At 54.6% G+C, this 22,957-nt stretch overlaps 1 protein-coding gene across 3 annotated transcripts in view; it reads right to left on the reverse strand.

The window, feature by feature from the left end:
* GRB10 (growth factor receptor bound protein 10) overlaps positions 1–22,957 on the reverse strand; it is a 173,321-nt gene that overhangs the window by 99,036 nt on the left and 51,328 nt on the right. For all 3 annotated transcript variants that reach the window (XM_047695307.1, XM_047695306.1, XM_047695308.1), the window contains one exon: positions 20,339–20,428. In XM_047695307.1, the coding sequence (XP_047551263.1) occupies positions 20,339–20,389 (51 nt within the window). In that variant the 5' untranslated portion in view covers positions 20,390–20,428. The remainder of the gene's footprint in view (positions 1–20,338; positions 20,429–22,957) is intronic.

The following is a 22,957-nucleotide window of genomic DNA, read 5'->3' on the forward strand; positions in this document are numbered from 1 at the left end:
CAGGAAGAGCGGACACCATAAAGCGGCCCCCGGTTCACTCTGCCCTTTCTGCCTAAGCCGGAAGGTCACCTCCATCCCACCTCATAATCTCTATACACACACGTGTCTGAGTCGTGGCCACACTCGTGCATGGGTCCCACAGACCTGCCCATCCTGGAGCCACGGCCACACTCTCCATCCTCACAGCCTCGGACACGTTTTCGTTGGTGCCTACTTCCCCTCTCGCTTCTTTTGCTTGGATCTTCTTCTTCTCGAATTGTTTCAAGGTTTGCTTAAATTATTAAAGCTTCTCTTCTGGTGTATTTGCTTACATATAAATGAGCAATTACTACCCATTACAAATCTGGATGTTGGTTGTGGACCATCTGACTGAAATCTGATGGCACGGAGCTCAGGAGAATATAAACCAACGGTCCAGCCTCCCTGTGACTCAGGCCTCACCCCCAGCCTGTCCCTCTGGGGACAAACAAGACCCCGGGTGTCTCCTGCTCAGACTCAAGGCCGGGTCGGAGTCCCGGTCTTCTCCTCCACACGCCACTGTCCCTAAGCACTCCTCTCATCAGTGGCAAGCAGACCTGACCCCACGGAGACATCGATTTAGAAGAGAAGACCTTCCATACCTGACTTGGGCAACCCTGTCACCAGATTTAGCAAATGCAAATGCAGGCTGTCCCGCGAAACTGGGGTTTCAGATACAGGAGGGGTCAGTCACCCCTGGGCACTGCATGGGGCTTGCCCTAACAAACATTCCTGTGAGTTCTCTGAATTTAACTGGGGACCCTATACTTTATCTGGCAGCTCTGTACCGAAAAGACCACTCAAATCGGACAGGTTTGCAGGACAGAGAGCAGCGGCAAGAACAAAATCCCGACGCGGGGCTCGTGTGTTTGTACATAAGACTCCCAAGTCAAAGAGAAAAAAAGAAAAAAAACCATATATATATATATATAAAATTCAACAGGCAGATGCTTCAGACAAGAATCCTATTATCCTGATAAGCGAGAAAAGACGCAACAGTAGGAAACTGCTAGTCTGTAACATAAAGCCAGCCCGGGGGAAGCGAACCATGGCTGCAGGGGAAGGTCAGGCACAAACTCTTCAAAGGCAAACACTGGCACCTGGCCAGGCTCAGGCTCATGTAAACTGGGACAGGAGCAACAAGCCCGTCCCTGTGCCGGCCTGGTCCCCCGGGGCTCATTTTTGCTTGTCGTGGTGGGTTTCCTGTTCCAGGTTAGTGAGCCTCCCCTTAGGGCCAGGAACCAGCACTTCGAGCATCCATCTGCAAGAGGCCCGGGGCCCCATGCAGGACCTGGGGGGAAGACCCTGCAGGGGCAGCCTGGGGCAGTGGGCTGGTCCTAGAGCTCCCACAGGACTTGGTAGTGGGGCACAGGGAGGGGACCGGGATGGAGCCTCCAGCTGGGCAGTGCTGTCCTCTAGAAACTTCCTTTTTGAGTCACACTTCTGGGGCTTACCTGAGTGCCCCCTCCCACCTCACTCCCTCTGGCCTCTTGCTGGCCCCAGGCTGGGGTACCAAGCCAACAGCTTCTCTGCACCCCTCCAGACCCCTCCCTGAAGCAGTCTCTCTCCCCTGTCAGAAGCGCTCCCATTGGACGTGCTGAGTGAGATCCCTGCCTACCCACGGAGGCAGGTGCCGACCCACCCTCAGTCGCCTAACAAAGACCCCAAGGACTCAAGGATCACAAAGACAAGGTGTCTCGAGTGGGAACCGTCAGGGCAGCGGGTGTCGACGCAAGGTCAGACCCAGCAGGCCTCTCCGGGAGGAACTGCGGAGGAATGCAGACTCCCAGGCCTGCTGGGCTTGTCTGAGCACCTCGCCGCAGTGACTCACTTCACAGGTTATTCCAGGGGGCGCCTGCCCGGCCTGGCGTCCCTGGGACGCACAGCTCATGGCAGGCAGGCCGCCCCATCCCACTCCACCCCAGCGATTCTTCACCATCCGGAATGTTCTCTGCCTTGCCCTCCACACACACCGTGGCCTCATCCTCAAGGCATCACCAGGAAGCCGTCTCCTCCCAGAGGCTTCTCTGATGGCCCAGAGGAGTATGTCCTCTTACCCCTCCTCCTGCAGCGCTCTTTAATTCAGCGTGTGCCCCAGACGCGGGGCAGGGACGCCTCTGCCCCCCACAGTGAGGGGAGGAAGCCCGGCTGGAAGCGAGGCCATGCGGCCCAGCACGAAGAACAAAGGGGCCGAGAATACCTCGCTGCCCAGGCTGCCTGCCAGATAGCACGAGACGCCCACGGGGAACTCCGCTCTCGAGACGGAGAATGCTCGCGGGGTGGCTTGAGCCATTTCCTGGCTAAAAACTCAGGCCACTTGGATGTCTTCTTTGCAGAAGGGTCTATTCACATACAATGGAATAGTATGCAGCCAGCAAAACCCCCCTGAAATCTTCCATTTGCAGTGACGTGGATGGAACTAGAGGGCATTATGCTAAGTGAAGTAAGTGGAGAAAGACCACGATCTCTCTGATAAGAAGAGTTTGGGGGGGGGTCGTGAGGGGAAGGGAGGGGAAAAAATGAAACAAGATGGGATTGGGAGGGAGACGAACCATAAGAGACTCTTAATCTCAGGAAACAAACTGAGGGTTGCTGGGGGGTGGGGGGTAGGGATGGGGTGGCTGGGGGATGGACATTAGGGAGGGTATGGGCTATGGTGAGTGCTGTGAATTGTGTAATCCTGATGATTCACAGACCTGTGCCCCTGGGGCAAATAACACATTATATGTTAATTAAAACAAAACAAAACAAAACAAAAAAAACCCCCAGGCTAACATGCGCCTCAGGGAGCAGGTGGGGAACTTCAAGGAGACAGAGTGGGACAGTCAGCTCCGTGCCTGGGAACAAAGCAGAGCGTATGCAGAAGGCCAGGCTCTGGGTCCAGTCCCAGGCTCACATCTGTCGGTGAGTTGTGTGACGGCTGCATCGGCGTGTGCCCTGGGGCCAACTGGCGGCTTCATGCGTTGGCCAGGAGGACCAAATTAAAATGGCATAAACAAAGCACTTAAAGCAGGTATAAGGTTCCAGGCCGCGAACGGCAGGGACAAGGGGTCTCTAAGAGACACGTCTCTCTGGCGGGTGTCAGGGCTGTGTCCTCGCTCCCATTCAGCGCACAAGGTGTTCAGGGGACTAACGGCACAGCCCTTCATTACTCTGCTGAGAAAACCAAAGAGGAACACCAGGGAGAACAGAACGAGGGGCTTCCACACGTCTGCAACAGGCAAAAATGTTCCATCAAAACCTCCGAGCTGAACTCTTCATGCAGATAACCCCCCCGACCCCGCACACAGGAACAACAATGCGTGACAATACTGTGGGCGGGGGGGCAGGGACAGTCCAGGGACGCCCACCTCAGGCTGTAAACTAAGCCAGATGGGGCTCACCCAGCGCCCCCACACCCTCTCCCGCAGCGGCCCTGGCTAACCCCACTGTCGGGGAGGGAAAGAACAGAAATGACACGGGTCCTACGGTCCAGGGTCCAGCATCTCGCTTTCCCTCTAGGCCCCCACTCCGGCACCCTACAGCCCGTCACCCAGTGGTGTGACGCACAACCGCTCCGATGTACAATGAGCTGACGCTTGTGAAGGTCCGTAGGTAAAGTACGATCAGCATAGCTTTTGTCGGCTGATGCAAAACACAGCTGAAATCGTGGAAGAAGTCAGAATCAAAATCTACTAAGAGATGAGCTTCCCGCCCTAGTGAAGAAGGCGTGACCCCAGCATCTGTCCCCGGTTCTAACAGGGAAAGTGTCGTCTTCTAGTCTCTATCACAAATTCCCTGCCGTCCGAAGCCCAGTGGGTCAACTGTGTGTGTGTCTTCGTCCACGATTTCCAAACACACACAGCTGTGTGTGGGAAACATCTCCTGTGCAGCCTCCTCCCAGCTACAGTTACTCATTTTTATTAGAACTTAACTCGGTTTAGGGACACTTGGGTAGCTTAGTCATTAAGCGTCTGCCTTCGGCTCAGGTCATGATCCCGGAGTCCTGGGATCGAGCCCCGCATCGGGCTCTCTGTTCGGTGGGAAGCCTGCTTCTCCCTCTTCCACTCCCCCTGCTTGTGTTCCCTCTCTCGCTGTCTTACTCTCTGTCAAATAAATAAATAAAATCTTAAAAAAAAAAAAAAAAAAAAAAAACCTAGGATTTTAGTAACTACCCACCACGCCAGTTGCCCTCTCCAGGAGTGAGGGTACCGCCTCCCGCTTGGATGGCAGTGATCCAAGCCGCTGAGTCACACAGAATACCCGGACTGCCACTCCTCAGAGCAACCAAAACTCTTCTCCAAAATGGTAAGACGCCAAGCGCGGCAGGGACAATGCCACTGTTTAGAAAACCACCAGACTTTTGCAAAAACCTCATTGCACCCAAGTGCCGTAGACCTAAACCCACGCCGTCCCGTGTATACCATCTTCAGACACATCTTTCTTCGCAACGACCTCTAAGTGTCCGGTTCTTTTTTTTTTTTTTTTAATATTTTTTATTTATTTATTTGACAGAGAGAGATCACAAGTAGACAGAGAGGCAGGCAGAGAGAGAGAGAGAGGAGGAAGCAGGCTCCCTGCTGAGCAGAGAGCCCAACGCGGGACTCGATCCCAGGACCCTGAGATCACGACCCGAGCCGAAGGCAGCGGCTTAACCCACTGAGCCACCCAGGCGTCCCCTAAGTGTCCGGGTTCTTGACATTAGTAGCGAAGGTAGTGTACGAACCACCTAGCTTTAAATTCGCTCACCCACTCTACAACGCCAGGCACGGACACATCCATTCAGTAATGCGAGGGGAAAAGAAGGGCAGTCCACCAATCCTTTCTTTCTTTTTAAGCAGTTCCATTAAGATCAGCTACCTAACATGAATTTCACCTGCCCTAAGTGTACCATCCAACGAATGTTAGTAAAATTACAGTATTTGTAGAGCTATCACCACAATCTAAATTTAGAACATTTCCATCGCCCTACAGAGAAACGTCATGCCGGCTCAGCTTGACAAATGGTTTTCCCAAAATAAAGTGCCTTTGCCACGTCAATTTTCTCCCCATCTTTTGATCTGGCATTCCCTGGTCAGCAGGGCAGCTCACCTCCCAGGTAAGAGCACTGACTCTAGGATTTCTAGAAATCAGTAGCTCAGGGGGCTGAGATAGGCACTAGCCCTCCTTGGGAAAGGGTCACCTCATGGGACAGTGTGGAAGATTTCATGTGATTGTGTGTGTGACACACGGTGTACGTTATTAACAAGCTGCAATTTTCACGCGCATTCCTACTAATCCGCTGTTACCGTCACCTCCCCCCGCCTGTGTCTCCCCAACTCCTTCCACCTGCTCCATCCCCCTCCTCTACCTCTATGGAGACTCCACCACCACCAACTTTTAGCTCGAGGACAAGGACTGGACAAAGCACAGCAGATGGGATGTATGTGAATGACTGCAGAACGGAAGTGCAGTTAACATCGTGCCTGACTTCCTATCCGTTTTCTCTTCCTGTCCCATCCAAAGGAGAAGCTGTCAGAGCCATCAGCTCCCAGGCGGGCACGGCAGAACACAGGGAGAGTAGACCCCAGGTACACACGAAGGAACCTGGGGACTGTGGACTCACTCCCTAGCTGTTTAGGCAGAGAACAGAAGTAGCTTACGGAAAAAATGAGCTCCATCAAGAACCCAAAGGCACAACCTTCTTGGCCCTGCCCCCACTCAGTGCCCAAGTGGAAATACTCCCACAAAAGCCTTCACCGGTCCTAGAACCAGGAGACGGGTTCACAGCAGGATTTTCCAGTCTGCCCCAGAGGACACGCAAACCCCAAAACACGGGCTGCGTGTCCTCACCGCCCTGCTGCATGGGGAGGGCAGGCATGGCAATGGAAAGAGAAGATGGTCTGCCCTTCCTTTCCCTGCTTCTCCCCTGCTCTGCCTGTGCCGGCCTGGGGATCCTACGTGACTTCAGCCCCCCAGCCGACCCTAATCTGGCATCACTTGCAGGCCTTCTGCCCAGACTGGCCTTGATCAGAACCCTGCCCGCCTCCCCTGAAGCCCCTGAAGGGAAAATCCACTCTTGGCACATGCACGGCCCTCTAGCCTCTCCAGGACTTTGATTCTGGACCTGCGTAAGGGGAAACCAGCTATAAACGGCTAGTCCCAAAGCCCAGGCTTTGCTCTGGGGAAGGAGACCACAGAGAGGCTGGCCCAGGGACTGAGTGGGCAACGATCACTCCGGGGGGGGGTGGGACCAAAGGTCAGGGTTGGGACATCCACACTTTCACAAGGGGTCTGTGTCTCAGAGCTCTAGCAATACAATGACCGTGGCTCAGATGAGGGAGCCAGAAACGTCAAGTCCATGAAATGTTAACCAATAAGAAACACAATGGCCCAACGCTCCACAGAGCGGTGACAGCCCCACACGTCGGCACTAATTCTACCATCCACACTGGCTCTTCATACGAAGCTGATGGTTTCCTAAGTCACTAACTTACTGATTTTAAGTATAACCTACAGCCTCTGTCAAAACTAAAATGCTGCTATAATTTGTTTTTTGTTTTTTTTTTTAAGTAGGCTCTACGCTGGGCATGGAGCCCAATGCGGGGCTTGAACTCATGACCCTGAGATCGAGACCTGAGCAGAGCTCAAGAGTCAGACATTTTACCAACTGAACCACCCAGGTGCCCCGACCCCTACATTTTTTTCATGGCTATTCGGGTCATCCTCTGGGATGTCCGTAACTCTAGAGAACGGTCAAGATGCGGAAGCCAAAGGCTGCTGCGGGTTTCCTCAGGCTTTCTGGGATGGAGGCCCCTGGGACAGGGGTTGGTGGTTCTCACCTGCACACACTGTTGGCCCAGGTTGGGGAGTCAGGCATCTCACCAATGTCGACGAGACTGGGTCACTCAGCCCTGCACTATTACCCCCAAGTTCCTGAATGCAGAAGAGCAGGACAGGTCTGGGTGGGGGTACTGAGAGCCCCCCCTTCATGAAATCATGTCTGCACCAGGCCCACGGCTTGCCCTTTTGTCCTTCTCCAGCCAACCACTCCCTGCAGGGAGGCATGACCCCTCTGGCCCATTTACACGGTGACTAAGGGAGGCCCGACGGCTGGGCCCCCATCCAGGTGGCAGAAATGGCACAGCGAGAACATCGTATCACTGGGTGGCGAGCCCCAACTTCCGCTGCCCACTCGCTTTTTTCTCTGGGACCACTACCCTCATGGAAAGGGAAATGAACAGAGACCAAGACATCTGCACGTGTGCATCTAACACGAATTTTTTAGAACGGTCAGCGAGTAGCACCCACACCGAGATTAAGGTCTACCCCGGCCAATGAGACAGGACGGAAATCTCTACGCTGCTCAGTGATCAATAAGGCCGACAATCAGAGCCCTCAACGCACCTCCCCAGGCTCAGTCAAAATGCCACCGGGACAATGAGAACAATCTAAGAAACCACGAACTTCCAAATGGAATGAAATACGTCCTGATCCCACCTGGGCCACCTCTGGCCAACCACAACCCAAAGCTCTGGAAGACGGGCCTGGTGCCCGGCGTTCCTCCAGCTGCCCCCGGTCCCCGCTAGCCCCAGGGTCACAGTACCGAGCTCCCCATAGACTCAAGGACCAGGCCACCGGCTGAGCCCCTCCCGGAGGCAGAGGGAATGGAGTCCGCTGGCTACACAGAGACACAAACAAAAAGGACAGAGCAGAGGGCATTCATTAACAAAATGCGAGCACAGCCGAGACACTGGGGCCATCAGGCTCCATGTTCTGGTGACCTCACCATGGCGACATCCCTCAGCATCTCGGCACCTGAGCTCCCTTCTCTGAAATGCGGGTCACAATCTTGCATGCTCCCCAACAGGGAGCATAAAGCCTGTGCAGACACGCGAACCCAAGTTCCTTGGCTTGGCTTGAGCTTCCGGCATTGTCCTGGCAACACCGCCCCGTGGAACATCCACGCTCAAACCCCGGCAGGAAAGCGGGTGGTGCGCGGTCGTACGGTGCACCAAGATGCTGTGTTCCCAGCAGAGCTCCCACACCCCCCAGCACACGGCACACCCCCACCGCGTGCCCGTGGTTAGCAGAACAACAAGAGGCACCTCTTCTGCGAACTTTTCAAAACTCCCATTTCAAAATCTGGAAACGGTTCTCATTGGTCCTGGCCGACCAGGAAAAAGCCCCAGGGTTTACTGTGATGTAATTCTTGGAGGCGGCTCTCCCTCATTTCTCAGTCCCTCTGGCAAGTGGAGGCCAGAAGGCCAGGGGTGAGCGGCAGCCCGTGGCCAAGAATCTGGAGGTGGAATGAGGAAGCTGGGTCTGGCCTGGAGCTCCAGCCGGGCCCTCCTGCCTCCCACCCAGGTTCCCACACCACACCTGAGCCAGATGTGACAGTCTTCAGCAGGTGGGTAGGAGAGCAGGGAGGGGCAGGAAGAAGCTTCCAGAAGCATGATGAAGGACGTGGCCGACGAGTCAGGCGGGTGCTCCCTGGAGGCAGACCTTTCACGGAGCTCGAAGCAAAGCAAGTGTCCGAGACCATCCAAAGAAGCAGCAGAGACGCCAGAGCACAAGGAACTGGGTCCTCCGGCCCCAGAGGCACCGGTCCTGCCGGACTTGGTCAGCGCCTCCCCTCACAGGACCCTTGGGTCCAACCCCTGAGTGGGTCACCAGAAGCAGGTCATCGCATCCTTCATGAATGAAAACCCTTACTGTGATGTGAGCCAAATGTTCATAAATCACCACCGTTGTCAACTCCGTGATTCGGAGCAAATAAACTCCCTACCCGTGCCTTCTCCCTGCTCTACAATGGGAGGTCTCGGGGCACCCGTGGGCTCTGTCCATCACGCATCTGCCTTCGACTCAGGTCATGATCTCCAGGTCCTGGGATCGAGCCCCGTGCTCAGCGGGGAACCTGCTTTTCGCTCTGTCTGCCGTTCCCCTGCTCTTGCTTGCTCTCTCTCCCTCTAACAAGTAAAACATATAAAATCTTAAAAAAAAAATACTATAAAGGGAGGTCTCTGGACCACATGGTCTCTGTATTTCTTTTGGGCTCCAAAGTGAATTCGGGACATCACATGCCCACCAAGATGGAGTATGAAGGTTCGAACAGACCCTCCCTCCTTAAACAAGCAAAACACTGAAATGGTTTTTGTGCAAAGACAGCAGGCAGCTCAGGACGGTTATCTCTGAGAGAGACAAATCCACTGCCCAGAGTGCCCGTGATCTGCAGCACGAGGAAGGGGGTCCTTTCGGGGAGACCTGTGTGGGGTGCCGGGCAGGCTGTCGGCCGAGTACTGGCTCGGGCACACATGCATGGAAACCATCGAGGCCAGGGCAAGAGCCACCGGGAAGAAGCAGGCAGAAGGACCCCCAGAACTCACATGGGGCAGAACGAAGGTTGTGTCCCCTACAGCCATAGCAGAAAAGCTCCTACACGGAGCTCTTGCAAAGTCTTGCCTCAGATGTGAGAGCAAACAGGCCCAGAACGCCAGGTGAAGAAGGCAAGCTCCAGAAGGACCCAGGGCCTCAAAGAAACCCAACTGCTCGCATTAGAAATCCCCCTGGGGGGCGCCTGGGTGGCTCAGTGGGTTAAGCCACTGCCTTCGGCTCAGGTCATGATCTCGGGGTCCTGGGATCGAGTCCCGCGTTGGGCTCTCTGCTCAGCAGGGAGCCTGCTTCCCTCTCTTTCTCTCTCTCTGCCTGCCTCTCCATCTACTTGTGATCTCTCTCTGTCAAATAAATAAATAAAATCTTAAAAAAAAAAGAAATCCCCCTGGGAGTCAAAGCAACACAGAAAAAGGAGAACCAAAATCACAGCACCCAGCTGCTTCTGACACCCAACCTCAAAGCATCAGGCGTGAAGAAGCCAGGTCCATCCGGGGAGGAGACGTCAGCCCTACGAACGTTGAAGATGACCCTGGGAAGGCCGGAACGTTCCAGCAGCCAGGAGAGCCAGGCTGCACCTGTCCAGGATGGGGAAAGCCAGCACAATCCTGACGGGCACCAAACCCAAGCCCAGGATGGGCCTGGCCGCAGATGACACGCCACACCCCTCTCTGCTCTCCCTCGCCCAGGACGCACCCCGCCACTGAAGCTTGACCACAGGGGTCTAGGAGGCCGGGGGTAGAACCCACACAAAGACACAGAAACTCTCCAAAATGAAGCAACCAGAGGAAAGCAAGGGGGGAATGCCCCCAAATCATGCCCCATGTCTAGGTGGGAAGGAGACTCAGGTTTGGGACCAGGTGGAGCAATGGTGAACCCAGGATCTCCCGCCCCTACCTGTCTGGCCTGAACAAGTCCCTGGGCCCCAGCCCTCACAGGAAAACCTGGAACAGCACCCACTTCAAAGGGTTTGCAGGGGAGACAGCGTAAGGTATAGGAACACCAGCCGCAGACCCGGGTTGCCTCCCCATCCCCGAGACAAACGCCACTGGCTCCCTTACAGCTTGGGGGTTGGAAGGAGGCAGGGGGAGCAAGGAGGGTCTCCAGGGCGCCTTCTGAGTTGCACTCACCCCCACACCCCTAGAAAGCAGTTACAAGTGACAATGCCTGGCGAGTGACAGGCCACTCCAGCTTCTACCAGCAGCAGGGATGCGGGGCCAGCCTCAGGCACAGGTTGGCTGCAGACTTGAGCTCCCGGGCCTGCGACCAACAGCGTTGCGCTCAGGAGAAGACAGGAGCGTGTGCGTGCACGTGTGCATCCATGCGTGTGTGTGGAAACACAAGGGCCACTAATTTAAACTCTACACGGACACAGATAATCTACAGATACAGGGACAGCCCCGCCTTTTCCACAAGAACTCCCTGCTAGGTCATGCTCCTTGCTCCTTATCAGCAGATCAGAGAGACTCCCTTCCTGGGCCAGCACACAGGTCTGATGGAGCTTGCACCTCTACCCAAGGCCTCCTTCTCTAAAAAGCGGGACTTGGCCTAACAGGATACCTGGATCCACTGAAAACACTGATCCATGAACTCGCTAACCCCACCCCTGGCACCAGTCCTGGAGCCATGAGGGGCAGTAACAAGGTCCCAGACAGAGCCATAACGTGACCCTGTTCCAAACCAGTCCAGAAGGGAGTTGCTGGGAACAAAACAGGCCCCTCCCACTCCAGGAAAGCCCCAGGCCCTAGGAAGCCCAGCAAGACAGGGACCTACGCTCAGGGTGCAGACTGCACAAATGTCACAGCCCAGCAGACCAAGTGCCAGGCTGGCAGATGGGACAGGTTCATGCAACGGTGTTGCATGAAATGGCGACTGAAACATCGGGAAAAGGACTCTCCAGGCCTATTCCAAGGCTAGACACCTGGCTGACCTGGAGGGCAATGGATGGACAGAGGAGAGGCTAGTTTTGGGTGATGAGAAGACAGGTTAACTGCATCTGAAATCTCCATCATCTGAAAAGCTGGCATTACACCGGTCCCCAGAAATACTTCAGCGACTGCCAGCCTGCCAGCCGCTGCCCCTCAGGCAGGTGTGCAAGCCAGACAGAAGAGTCAGCCTCAAACTCTTCTGCTCCCCATTCCAGCTCTGCCCCCACATCCTGATGACTCGGCTTTCTAAATATACTTTGACACACTTCTCTCACGGCCGCTGCGGTGTCCTGGGCTCAGGCAGCCAAGTCTCGCCCTGGAGCACGGGCTCAGAGCAGCTGAGCAGAGAATGTGGCATCCTCATCACACAGCAAGCAGGGCAGGCAGGGGATGGGGTGCAGCCCCGTGCCACACACAGGAGAGGGTCAAGCCTGGGACTCACAAGACCACGCCCTCAATCCGCACCCCACCCAATCTCCCGTCCTTAGAAGACCGCAGACAGAATCGGACTGCAAACGCATCCACTCAGTAAGAATCAGGTTGCGTGTGCACGTGAACACCCACCCGGTCCACCGGGAGCCTAAGATCTACACACCCCTGCCAGGACTCAGCCAGGGAAGGTGGGGAGGCAGACACCACTTTACACTGCTCTCGGGTCCAGGAAAGCTTCTCCAACGAAGATGTCTGTGGTCAAGGAGCGGTGTCCTCAAACTCATCAAGGACTGACCTCTTTACCAGCCTAGTCACGGGGCAACTGACCAGCCTCAGAGACTCTAGCGTGTGACGGCTCAGTCACCAAGAACGGAGGAAGCCTTCCAAGAGACTCACTTGCTCCGCAATCGTCTGCCGAGCACCCATGCCATGGCTGGCACGTTAGCCCTTAAAGCCCAGATCCTGCCCTCTCGGCTTATCTGGACCAAACAGGTAGTAAAGCCATAATCATACTGTGCAACTGACTCGCTCATAATGGGGGGGTGCTGAGGCTCTGGATCATCAAGGGAAGGCACAGAGCGGCTAAGTGGCAGAGGAAGCTGCACTTTAAATGGAACAGGAGGGAAGGTTCGCTGAAAATGAAGGGTAAGGAGCTGGTGCGGCTCGGCGGGGGTGCTGGCCGTGGGAGGGTCCTCGGTGCTGGGGGAGGCGGCCGCCCCAACTTCAGCATCTTCATCTACATCGTGACAAATCTGGATAGTGACACCAGACACCAGACCGTTCCCTGGGAAACAAACATCCTACCTAGCTTCCTGCACTTTCATCCCACTCTGGAATGTTCTACCAATGACGAAAAGTCTTGTTTTTCCTATGAGAAAAACCTTTGATGATTTACCTTCTGTTTTGTTTTTTTTTTTTTTTAAGCAATCCGGTTCCAGCCCCTCTGTCAGAAGCAGGCTCCCAGGAAGGCAGAGACAGCTGGCGGAGACCCCGCCGCCCCTCCTGTCCCCCGCTGCTGGGGCAGGGCTGGAAAGCCAGTCCCTGCAACTCCTCCAGGAGCTGCCCGCTGAGGCGGGGAATCCACCTGCGGGAGACGGAAGGCCAGTTTCCCGTCGCTCTCCCGGAAAAACTCCCCGACCACGCCCAGAGGGACAGAAAGCTCAGTAAGAGGAGACACTGAAAATCTGCCAAGCATTTATTCTTTAAAGATCAATTATAGGAAAAGTTCGCAGAGGCTGAGGATAACGCTCATCTTCAATTACCAGCAACTTCATACACACCCCCAGGTTTTCGGGTTTTTTGGGTTTTTTTGGTGTCCTCCTAGTTAATAAAATGCAGTAATAATCTTTGAAAGGTACCAGGAGCCACATTCGCAGGGTCTCCCTCAGACACGCAGGAATATGGCACGTGCTGGGGACCGCCAGCTGACGATGACAAAGACACAGCTGCGAAGAGTCAGGGGCCCCGGGTGCTGGGCCAGTAACTGGGCGGCGGAGCAGGTGTGCGGCCCCGTCCACCGCCAGCTGCAGGATGGGGCGCAGGGGGAGCAGAGGGAGGGAAACGCCACCAGCCAGCGATCAAGGGATCTGTGCGTGGTGCTGTGCGGTTCGGGAGGTACGAAGCACCATCCGGGAACACCCGAACAGAATTTAAACCTTCCCTGCTCGCCAAGAGCAAACACTCCAACTGGAAATCAAACAGAGCTGAAAAGCTCACGCTTCCACTACTCCACAGGCTTTATTAAAAGCGATAATTTTAAGGTTCCTCTCTCCCCCAAAATGCACCATTAAAACAAAACCAAAGAATAAAAAACCCATTGCAACCGCTTGTGCTCCTGTCAAGCCATTTACTGCTGGTCTGTGACACAGCAGTGCTCCCCGGCTGGCTGACCTTGACCCCTTCCCCCTGAGGACCCTAAGCCAGCACTTCCCAAGCCCCCTGTGGGAGAGGGCGCACGGTTCGTGGACGGTACGGATACCAGGCAGTCCAGCACGAGTATTTTATATAAAACATAATAAAAAGGAAGTACTAAAACATGACATAAAACAAAGACAACACGTGCCCACGTTTTTATCACTAATTCAACATTCAGATTACTGTAAAATTTCTAAATGGGTTCTCTCAATTTCTCTACTGCTCCTGGGCCGGTCAGGACCACAGCCCCCCGAGGCCGCCCAGAACACAGGGAGGCCTGCCCGAAGAGACCCTCTCCCCGCATGAAAGCCCATCTTGCCTCCAATAATGGATGAGACTCTCACGCGCTGAGAGGGGGGCAGTCCCCTCAGCCCCCCAGCTCCCAACTGGCCGGACCCACCTAGAGTGATGAGGACTTTGTCTAAGAAGGAAAGACAAACCACAAGGATGGAAACAAGAAAACGTGCCAGAAACCGGGACAATGAAACGGCCCTGGAGGACCGAAGGCATGTGGGCCATGGCAAGTGGGCAGCATGGAACGCACGGGCTCTGTTACTGAAGGGGCCTTAGGAGGGAAAGATGGGGGACTCCAGGGCTCGTGTATCACCCTGGTGCACTCCAGAGCACCCTCCCAGGAAGTCCTGCCTGTCTCCTCCCTGCGCCCCGCCGGCCTCCGGCTCACACCTCCTCACGACACCAACACACCAGCCGGACAGCTGTGGTCTTTCCGGCGACGAGACGACCTCTGAGACGTCACAACACGCAGGAAGCACTCATCAAACACAGCTGTTTTTTTCAGAATGAGTTTAGAATTGTTATTTCTTGGAACCACCAGAAGCAGTCAAAGATGTGAAGCGCACGCCTGAGACGGTAACGTCCTCTGAGGGGAGGCGACGAAAAGAGCATTCGGACCAGAACACGCCCGTCTCTCTTTCCAGTCGAAAACCAGATATATCCTTGAACATTTTTAATTTCTATTTATTTACTTATTTGCAGCATTTCATGGGTTTTCAGAGACTGCCTACTTGTGACACTTTGAAATACAATCATCTTATGGACTTGAGGACGAGAGCCGGTCATTTCTCTTTAACAGAAAAGTAGTCATTACACTGAGGCTCGGAAGGTACCAACGTTCTCTCTGATGATACCCTCCCGCCTCAGTCTCAGGGACATGAACGCACCACGCGTAGCCATGAACATCAGGAAGAACACGGCTGTCCCTCAGTAGGGGGCAACAGCCTCTCTGCTCCTTCCTTAGTGTCATCTGGAAAGGGGACAGCATGGCAGCCCCATGTCCCAGGGCTGGCAGGAGGATCCAAGACGGGGAGCACAGAAGCGCTGAGTGTTGTCTCCACAACCTGCCACACACCACACAACGCACCACACGCAGAGTCACAAGCTCTGGGCCGAATACCCACACGACATGTCAGGGGAAGACACGGGGTCCCCGCTGCTCCCCACAAGGCACACCGCCGACACAGACCCACCCAGCTGGTTTTGCACCTGTCTGTCTGTCTTTGACAGCAGGGTGGGCATCTGGGTCCCAAGATCTAGCCAGTCTGCCTGTCGTTCCCGACACGGTAAGTCCATGAACAAAGGACGCGCGCTACTCCCAGCGGTTAAAGAAAAAGGTTTTCGGGGCGCCTGGGTGGCTCAGTGGGTTAAGCCTCTGCCTTCGGCTCAGGTCGTGATCTCAGGGTCCTGGGATCGAGCCCTGCATCGGGCTCTCTGCTCAGCGGGGAGCCTGCTTCCCTCCCCCCTGCCTGCCTCTCTGCCCACTTGTGATCTCTGTCAAATAAATACATAAATAAATCTTAAAAAAAAAAAAAAGAAAAGGAAAAGGTTTTCAGTGGCTTCCGTAAGTTACAGAAAGTCTAAGCACACACGCTGCGTACTGACAGGCCGCTCACCACCTCAGGTTCCAGGAGCGAGAACCAGATCACAGAGAAAATGGTTTTTTCCAAACCAAATGCCGTCTACTTTTACGTGACGGTCCTGCAGTGGTTTCAAAGACTTGGGAAGACTGCAGTCTCCAACTAACCTAGGTATCCCAAAACCACCTAAAAACTATACTTCTAGAGACGAGATCTACACTCAACGAAATTAGAGAGCAGCTCACATAGTCACATCAAAGCGATAGCTCGTTTTCTGTCTGTCTTGGATGCGTGGAGCACAGCGCCGGGGACCCTATTTCTCACGGTGACGTTGTAAAGAGAAGACATGGACACGGAATTTATTTAGCGTAGGGTACATTCTACATGTACAAATTCCCTCTTCTCCCTCACAAGACTCCTGTAAAAGAGTGGTTATTAGGAAGTTCAGCATCGAAACTTGAAATGATTTGCAAAACCACTTCTAGATAGACGTCCTATCAGCTGGGATGCCTCGTGAAGCAAATACAAGGGATGGGATGAATGATCTCTGCATCCTTCCAGCCCGCCTGTGAGAGCCACAATGAGCCAAAGTCACCAGCCACAAAGTTCTGGAAGAAAATGGAGTCCAATATAAACGACGTTTTGCCAAGATACAGGGTCACAGGAATAAAAACAAAGAGGCTACAGGATCCCTCTCTGGTTAAAAAGATAAAGAACAGGGATGGGCTTTGGGAATGGAATTCATTTCTGGGGACAGATCCCAAATCAAGACTACAGGACTGATGTCATCCCCCAGCTCCTCCACAGCACCAGAAGGTGCAGGAATCTGGTTGTCCCCAGAGGTCCCAGGCCCGGCAGAAACCCCCCAGCTGTGTGTGCTTGGCAGGCAAGGGCCCATGCTCAGGCTCTGATCTTGTCCCCATGGCCCTGACCACGAGTAGGCAACAAGGAGGCCCGCTCTGGCCTCCGTCTGCCCACAGCACTCACTGGAGCAGTCAGTGTCCTAACACAGCAGTTGGCAAACGGCTTCTTTGCAAAGGGCCAGACGCTGCTCTACTGGGCTGCTGAGCCCAAAAGCAGTCACTGCGGAGATGTAAACAAATGAGCATGGCCCCGGTCCCATAAGCCTTCATTTATAAAAGCAGGCAGGGGGCTGGACGGCCCATGGATGCTGTCTGCCAGCCCCCAAGCTGGAGAGGAAGGTTCCTGGCCTGAAGGCTTGGGACTGTGGGACTGAAATGGAGCCAGAGAAGCAGCAAAGGGGGCTGGGACCGAACTGAGGAATTCCCCCGGGGGCAGAGAAGGAGCCAGGGACAGCTCCCCGGCGGGGGATGTCACAGGGACCGTCTCTCAGATGCTGACTTCCAAGACAAGCATAGGTGGGTTTTTTTGTTTTGGAAGATTTTATTTATTTATTTATTGGACAGAGAGACAGCAGGAGATCACACAAGCAGGGCGATCAGCAGAGGCAGAGGGAGAAGCTGGCCCCCCACGGAGCCCCGAGCCCAACGCGGGACTGGAGCTCAGGACCCTGGGATCGTGCCCTGAGCCGAGGGCTGAGGTTTCACGGACTGAGCCGCCCAGGCGCCCCATAAATATACGTGTTTTTGATTCAGAAATCAAGAATAAAAATCAGAAAAGTAAAGCTCGATACTCAGTGTTTGGAAATTCAACAGTAAGCTTGATAACCTGTATCACATCGACATTCGAGCATTTCACTGCCAAAGCACCGGTCAACTTTCCGTCCGCATGTGTTACCTGAACTTACCTCGCTTCCTACTTTTTTGCATTCCTTTCTTAAGGATAACAAATGCCGCTTTCATTTTTAGCCAATAAATAAAATGTACCTCTTCACAGGTGTGTGACCCCTTCCTCGAAACCCCAGAAGCCAGAGGGAGGTGGGAATTATGGACTTTTCGGATTGGATGGAGAGAACACAGGGCCCAGGGAGGCCCCTGTAGGGCATAGGTTCGAGATGAGTCAAGTCAAGTTCTGCTGTGATGTGAGAAATTAAAGTTCTTCCTGGTTTGGACCTTCTGGGGTTTTAAAATTGCAGATGATGGGCTGCAGGTCTCTATTTATAGCCACTCCCATTCCTACTTGACTAAAGTCTCACCTCTGCCCCAGCCTCCCCAGGCCAGGCTTTTCCTCCTCTGTCCTCTGCAGAGAGAGCCCTGCCCAGTCCTGCCTGGGTGCTACCTCGGCTCTGAACGCCTCCTCCGGGGAGGCCTCCCTGACCTCCTCTCTCTCCCGCTGGCCTGTTTTATTTGCCTCCGAATTATTATCCTCATTCACAATCATCTTATTTGCCAGCTATCCCACGTCCACCTCCCCCACGAGGACTCATGAGCCCCAGGAATCTGCCTGCCTCTTGCAAAGCTGTCACCCTAGCTCTGATGCTGTTTCTGGTCCAGCTGATGACCAAGGAATGAAACTTAAGTACCCTGGGCGGGGTGCCCAAGACATGGCCACCAGCATGCCGGGCGATTTCTGTGTATTTGCTCCAATCCCCACACAACCTGGACACCATTAACCCTTTCTTACCAGAAGAGAAACTGAGGCACAGAACTGTTACAAGACCCCCCCCCAAGGCCACAGAACTATGATAATAATCATATTTTAAAGGAAAAGCTATGTCTTCAAAGGGAAGCTGTTTGCCGCCATCTCACCAGCCCTGGGGCCCGTCATGCCCATTCCACATAGTCCCTTACCTGCAGAAAGCAGGATAATTTAATGCACATGCTAATTTGGGTGCCTCCGTGTCCATAAAAAGCTCTATAGCTCAGCAATGGATTGACCAAACCCTGTCACGAATCCGCGCCCCAGCTCTAAGTGAACAGCTAGAATCAGAAAACCATTCGTCGCTGATGATCTTCAGACATTCTTCTCTATAACTTGGGAGATTTCTCTAATTGCTATAATTGCAGATTGCTCAAGACTGGAACTCACTGTAAATCATCCCATTTTCTGAGAAATTCTGGAACTGTCATCCAATTTTCCAGGAACGGCGGATGTGAGCTGCCAAGTCTGGCTGCTCGGTTTTATGGGAGGAGGACCATGCCATCCAACGTCACCGAACGGCACGACTGAGCATTTCCTCCAGGGGCGACGGAGGCTCGCCGGGCTGACTACTGTGCACCCACGGCTTCCTGGCTCCTACAGAGCGGCCTCCGGCACCTGAGTCAGCCAAGACCAACAGTTGTCCGGGGGCAGAGGCACGACCTTCGCCTGGCGCTTCTGCCATCTCTGTGTGGCCCTTCGGGAAACTGAAGGTGGGGTCACGGGGAGGTTGCAAGAGGGACTTGGTGCTGCCCATCAGGTCTGCCCTCCAGGTCCGCTCTGTAACCAGCTGGCGAAGACACTTCTCCACCAACATTCAGACAGACTCCCCCGGGGACGGTATCCCTTGTGGTGCACTGATCCATCCCCTCCATGTGGGAGTGATGGTATGGAGTGTAGGGCAGCAGGATAGACGATGGGCACAGTCTGGGCCCAGACACCTGGCCAAAGCTAAGTGACCATGGGAGAACGAGCCACGGGTACAGCACAGAGCTTTCGTCAACAGGGTGAGGCCCTCTAAGAACAAGAAATCAGCCCTGCAGAAGGCAGAGGGCCTTGCACAAAATCACCCACAGAACAGACCCGCTGTCCCCAGCACGCTCCGCATTTCGGCTAGGGTGCTGGCGCTCTTTTCTGGTTGGTGACCGGCTTCAGTCTCATCTCAAATTCAGTGGCTACAATGAATAATTCCTAACCTTCGGCCTCTCTTTGAAGGTCCACATCACTTTGATGCCAAAAAAATTAAAAAGGAAATCTCTCTGCAGCCGTGGCACATAAGGAAATTCTCATCGCTATTACCAAAGAGAGACTTTACAGATGAAGGGAGGAGACATCATCAGATCAAGGGTAGAGCATACGGAAGGACTTCCAAACCTTGGGAGCCCTGCTGGGGAGACACTGAGGCCAAGAGAGAGATGGTACAGGTACGGGAAGTGTTCGAATACTCATAAAGATGGACAAGCTTGGGGCATCCAGGGGCTCAGCTGTTGAAGCCTTTGGCTCAAGTCAAGATCGGGGGTGGGGGGTGTCCCTGCTCAGCGGGGAGTCTGCTTCCCTCTCTCCCTCTGCCCCTCCCCCGTTCCCTTTCGAATAAATTAAAAAAAGAAAAAAAAAAAGACGGACCAAGCCTGGCTAGCGCATTCCTTCAGATGTGTCCCTGCACACGGTCAAGTAAAAGTTCAAATACAAACGTGGTTCGGAAGATGAAGGAAGTGTCCAGGGGAGACCCACCGGGCAGCCTGAGAACCTGGAGGGCCGGGTCTGAACGTGCCGTGCCCTGCACCAAACCCCACCGGATGCTACTGGGTGGACGGGGCAGGAAGGAGCCAGTCTCGGGGGGGGGGGGGCTCCCTCTCTGAAAGGCAGGCCGCGCCTGGGCCCAGAGCCCGCCCTCTCCCCACTTCTTGCCCAGGATGCAGTGCCCCCACATGAACGTCCCCGAAGGCGCCACGGCCCCTGCCACCCGAGCTCTGGGGCCCAGCAGACGACCACACCTGAACACCCCATCCTGCAAGTCACAGGCAAAGCCGCACAACAATGACAAGCTCCTCGAGGAGAGGGTACCACGGACACAGAGGAAGGTGATAAGCCTCCCAGCACCACGTGAAGACGACCGCGGGAGACACGTGCTCCTCTGCGGGACGTGCCAGCAGCCCCAGTGCAGCCACGGCCGGCGACGGAGCGGGTTGCGGTCACTAACTCCGTCTGCGCCGTGGCCCTGAGCCCCTGCCCGTGCAGGGGGCAGCCGCCCACGCTCCCCCATACCTGGTAGTAAGGATGGTGCAAGAAGGAATCCGGGCAGCCGGCTAAAGCCATCGGCTCCTCCTTCCCCTTACGCTGACAGCTCTGCAGCACCTGCAACGGAGACAGACGGTAAGAAACCTAAGCAGAGAAATTTATTCCTCCCAACTTGTCCAAGAACGGCGCGGCTAAGGGGGTTGCCGCTGGGACACCCCTCACGCGGTCAGGTGCTCGGTTGGGATCTCCACTCGCGGGGGTACCGGCCAGCCTTCTGAGACAGGAGCCCGCTACAGAGCCCTGGGGAACTGCCCACATAGTCCCAGGGCTCCCAGACCACTGAAGGGGACCTGGCCCACGGCACTGACCGCATGCCTTCTCAGGAGCTCCCAGGGACCCCTGGGTTCCTTTCCTTGTTAGAAATATTAACACCCTGACGATTTATCATACTTGGGCCATGATGGATTTAGCCCAATTCTGATGAGGAAGGGAGGCAGGTATGTGCTGCTGGGGTCCTTGGGGGGCTGCCTGTGTGCACACTGGGTTCCCTGGCCACAGTCAAGATCGACCACTGTCAGGGGCATCTAAGACCCCCGGCCAGCTCTTCGCTCTCCCTGAAGGCCCCGGTTCTGTGAGTACAACCCCTGAGAAGAACATTCCCAGAAATGGACTTGCGAAGACCCGGGAGACTTTCCCGCCCTCTACATGAGCTGCAAATACCAGCAGCTACGTGAAAAGCCATACTGGCTCTTCTAGGAAGCTCCTGATAAGCAGGAAACAGAGATCCTGACTTTTGCTGTTTTACTCTACTGCGGAGCAAACCACCAGCTCACCACGTATGAAGCAGACGAATTTCCCAGCTGAGTCTGACACAGGCCCCCCCTTCTGATGCAGAGGACTGTGGCTGGGGTGAGGGACGAGGGGTGAGGGGCGACCGGTGCCTTGGCCTGGACTCGGGATGGGTCTTCCCTGTGCCTCTGAACACACAGACAAAAAAAGGAACGCTCCGCCAAACTTCCACGAAGCGAGCGTCTCGGAGACCCATCTTTCCTTCGAAATCTCAGCAGCAAGCAGAGAGCAGGGTGTGGATTCCAGGAACAGAGTCATCAGTCGTGAAAACATTTTCAGGAAAGGCAACGAACGCTCCCCATCATAATCACTCCCAGAGGTTCACGTCCTGTACCCTTGCTTCCTCCAAGGTCCAGACACCCTGAATAATTCATAACTATGGGCCACGAAAGGCTTTCTTGAGCCTCTGTCCTTCCAACTGTTGGCTCCAGCTCTACCACCAGCAAACGCACTATACCCTGCAGGACTGAGCTCAGGAATCACCTCCTCCAGGAAGTCCCCCCAGACTGCCTCTCGCCAATCATCGCTGCTCCAAGATGGCTCCGTCCGTGTCCCTTCTGGGCTCCTGGCCCCATGCTGGGCTTATATTCATCTTTTCATTGGCCACACAGAATTGTAAATGCTCCTTCCCAGTCTTGCTCCCCACCAGGTAAACTGTGCGTTCATTGTGCCCCAACACCCACGCCAAGAGTGGACGCTGCCCCCACTTCACCAGGCTCTCAGCATCTGGATCCAAGCAGGGCAGCGTTCACAAAGGGGACTCTGGGGGGTCATCCGTGACAGCCCGTTAGAGCAGGAAGAAAACAAAATGACTCCAGGATGGCGGCTGCCCCCCCACGTCCAGGGTCCATGGTCAGCAGGACCCCCAACCTCTCCTACACTGTCCCCAGCAGAGGGTAGGCAACAAGAACCCCTACCATGAGGAAGCAAGGAAACGGAGCTGAGCAAACACTTTCTGCTCCTATGCTCAGGGCGTGGAAGGGCTCATCTCCCGGGAGTCACTTTACTATGAAAAACATAAGGACAACTTAGAAAGGGGCTCATTTCTCTCCACGAAATTAAAAAGGAGAATGGAAGAAACAGCACAGGCAGGAAGGGGCCTAGGACAAGATAAACTGGATGCTGGGGGCAGTCACATCAAATCAATACAGCAGAAAACTCAACCCGCACAAATGAAATCCCAGAAACATGGACAACAGACCCCAGAAAGAACGAGCCAAACATGGAGGCAGAACAGCAGCTTCTAGATCGGTGCAGAATTCAGGGTGCAGAGAGCAGCACCCAGTTGTGAAGGGAACAGCACCTGCCCATCGGGGCCCCATGACCCACCCCCCACAGAAATGCTCCCTCCAGATAGTTTGAAGTCTTCAGAATTCAGAAATCAAAGACTCACAGAAGCTTCCCAGGGGAAACCTAAGATCAGATGGGGCACAAAAGTCAAGATATTGATTTCATCTGCTGAAACAGCACAGAAATCAAGGTAAGACCCAGTAATGGGCTGACCTGGGTCCTCCCCCAAAATCAAAAGTTGAAGCCCTAACACCCAGGATGCAGAATGTGGCTGAATTTGGAGGTGGGAGGTCTTTAAGGGGTGACTGGGTTCCAGTGAGGCATTAGTGTGGGCCCTGATCTGGTGTAAGAGGAGATCAGAACACAGACACGCAGACGGATGACCATGGGAACATACGGGGAGCAGACAGACATCTGATCACCAAGGACAGAGGCCTCGAGGGGGAACAGTCCTGCCCACAGCTCAGTCTCAGACTCCAGTCTCCAGAGCCATGAGAAAATGTATTT

This window comes from Lutra lutra, chromosome 11 (assembly GCF_902655055.1).
Source record: "Lutra lutra chromosome 11, mLutLut1.2, whole genome shotgun sequence".
Classification (NCBI taxonomy): Eukaryota; Metazoa; Chordata; class Mammalia; order Carnivora; family Mustelidae; genus Lutra; species Lutra lutra.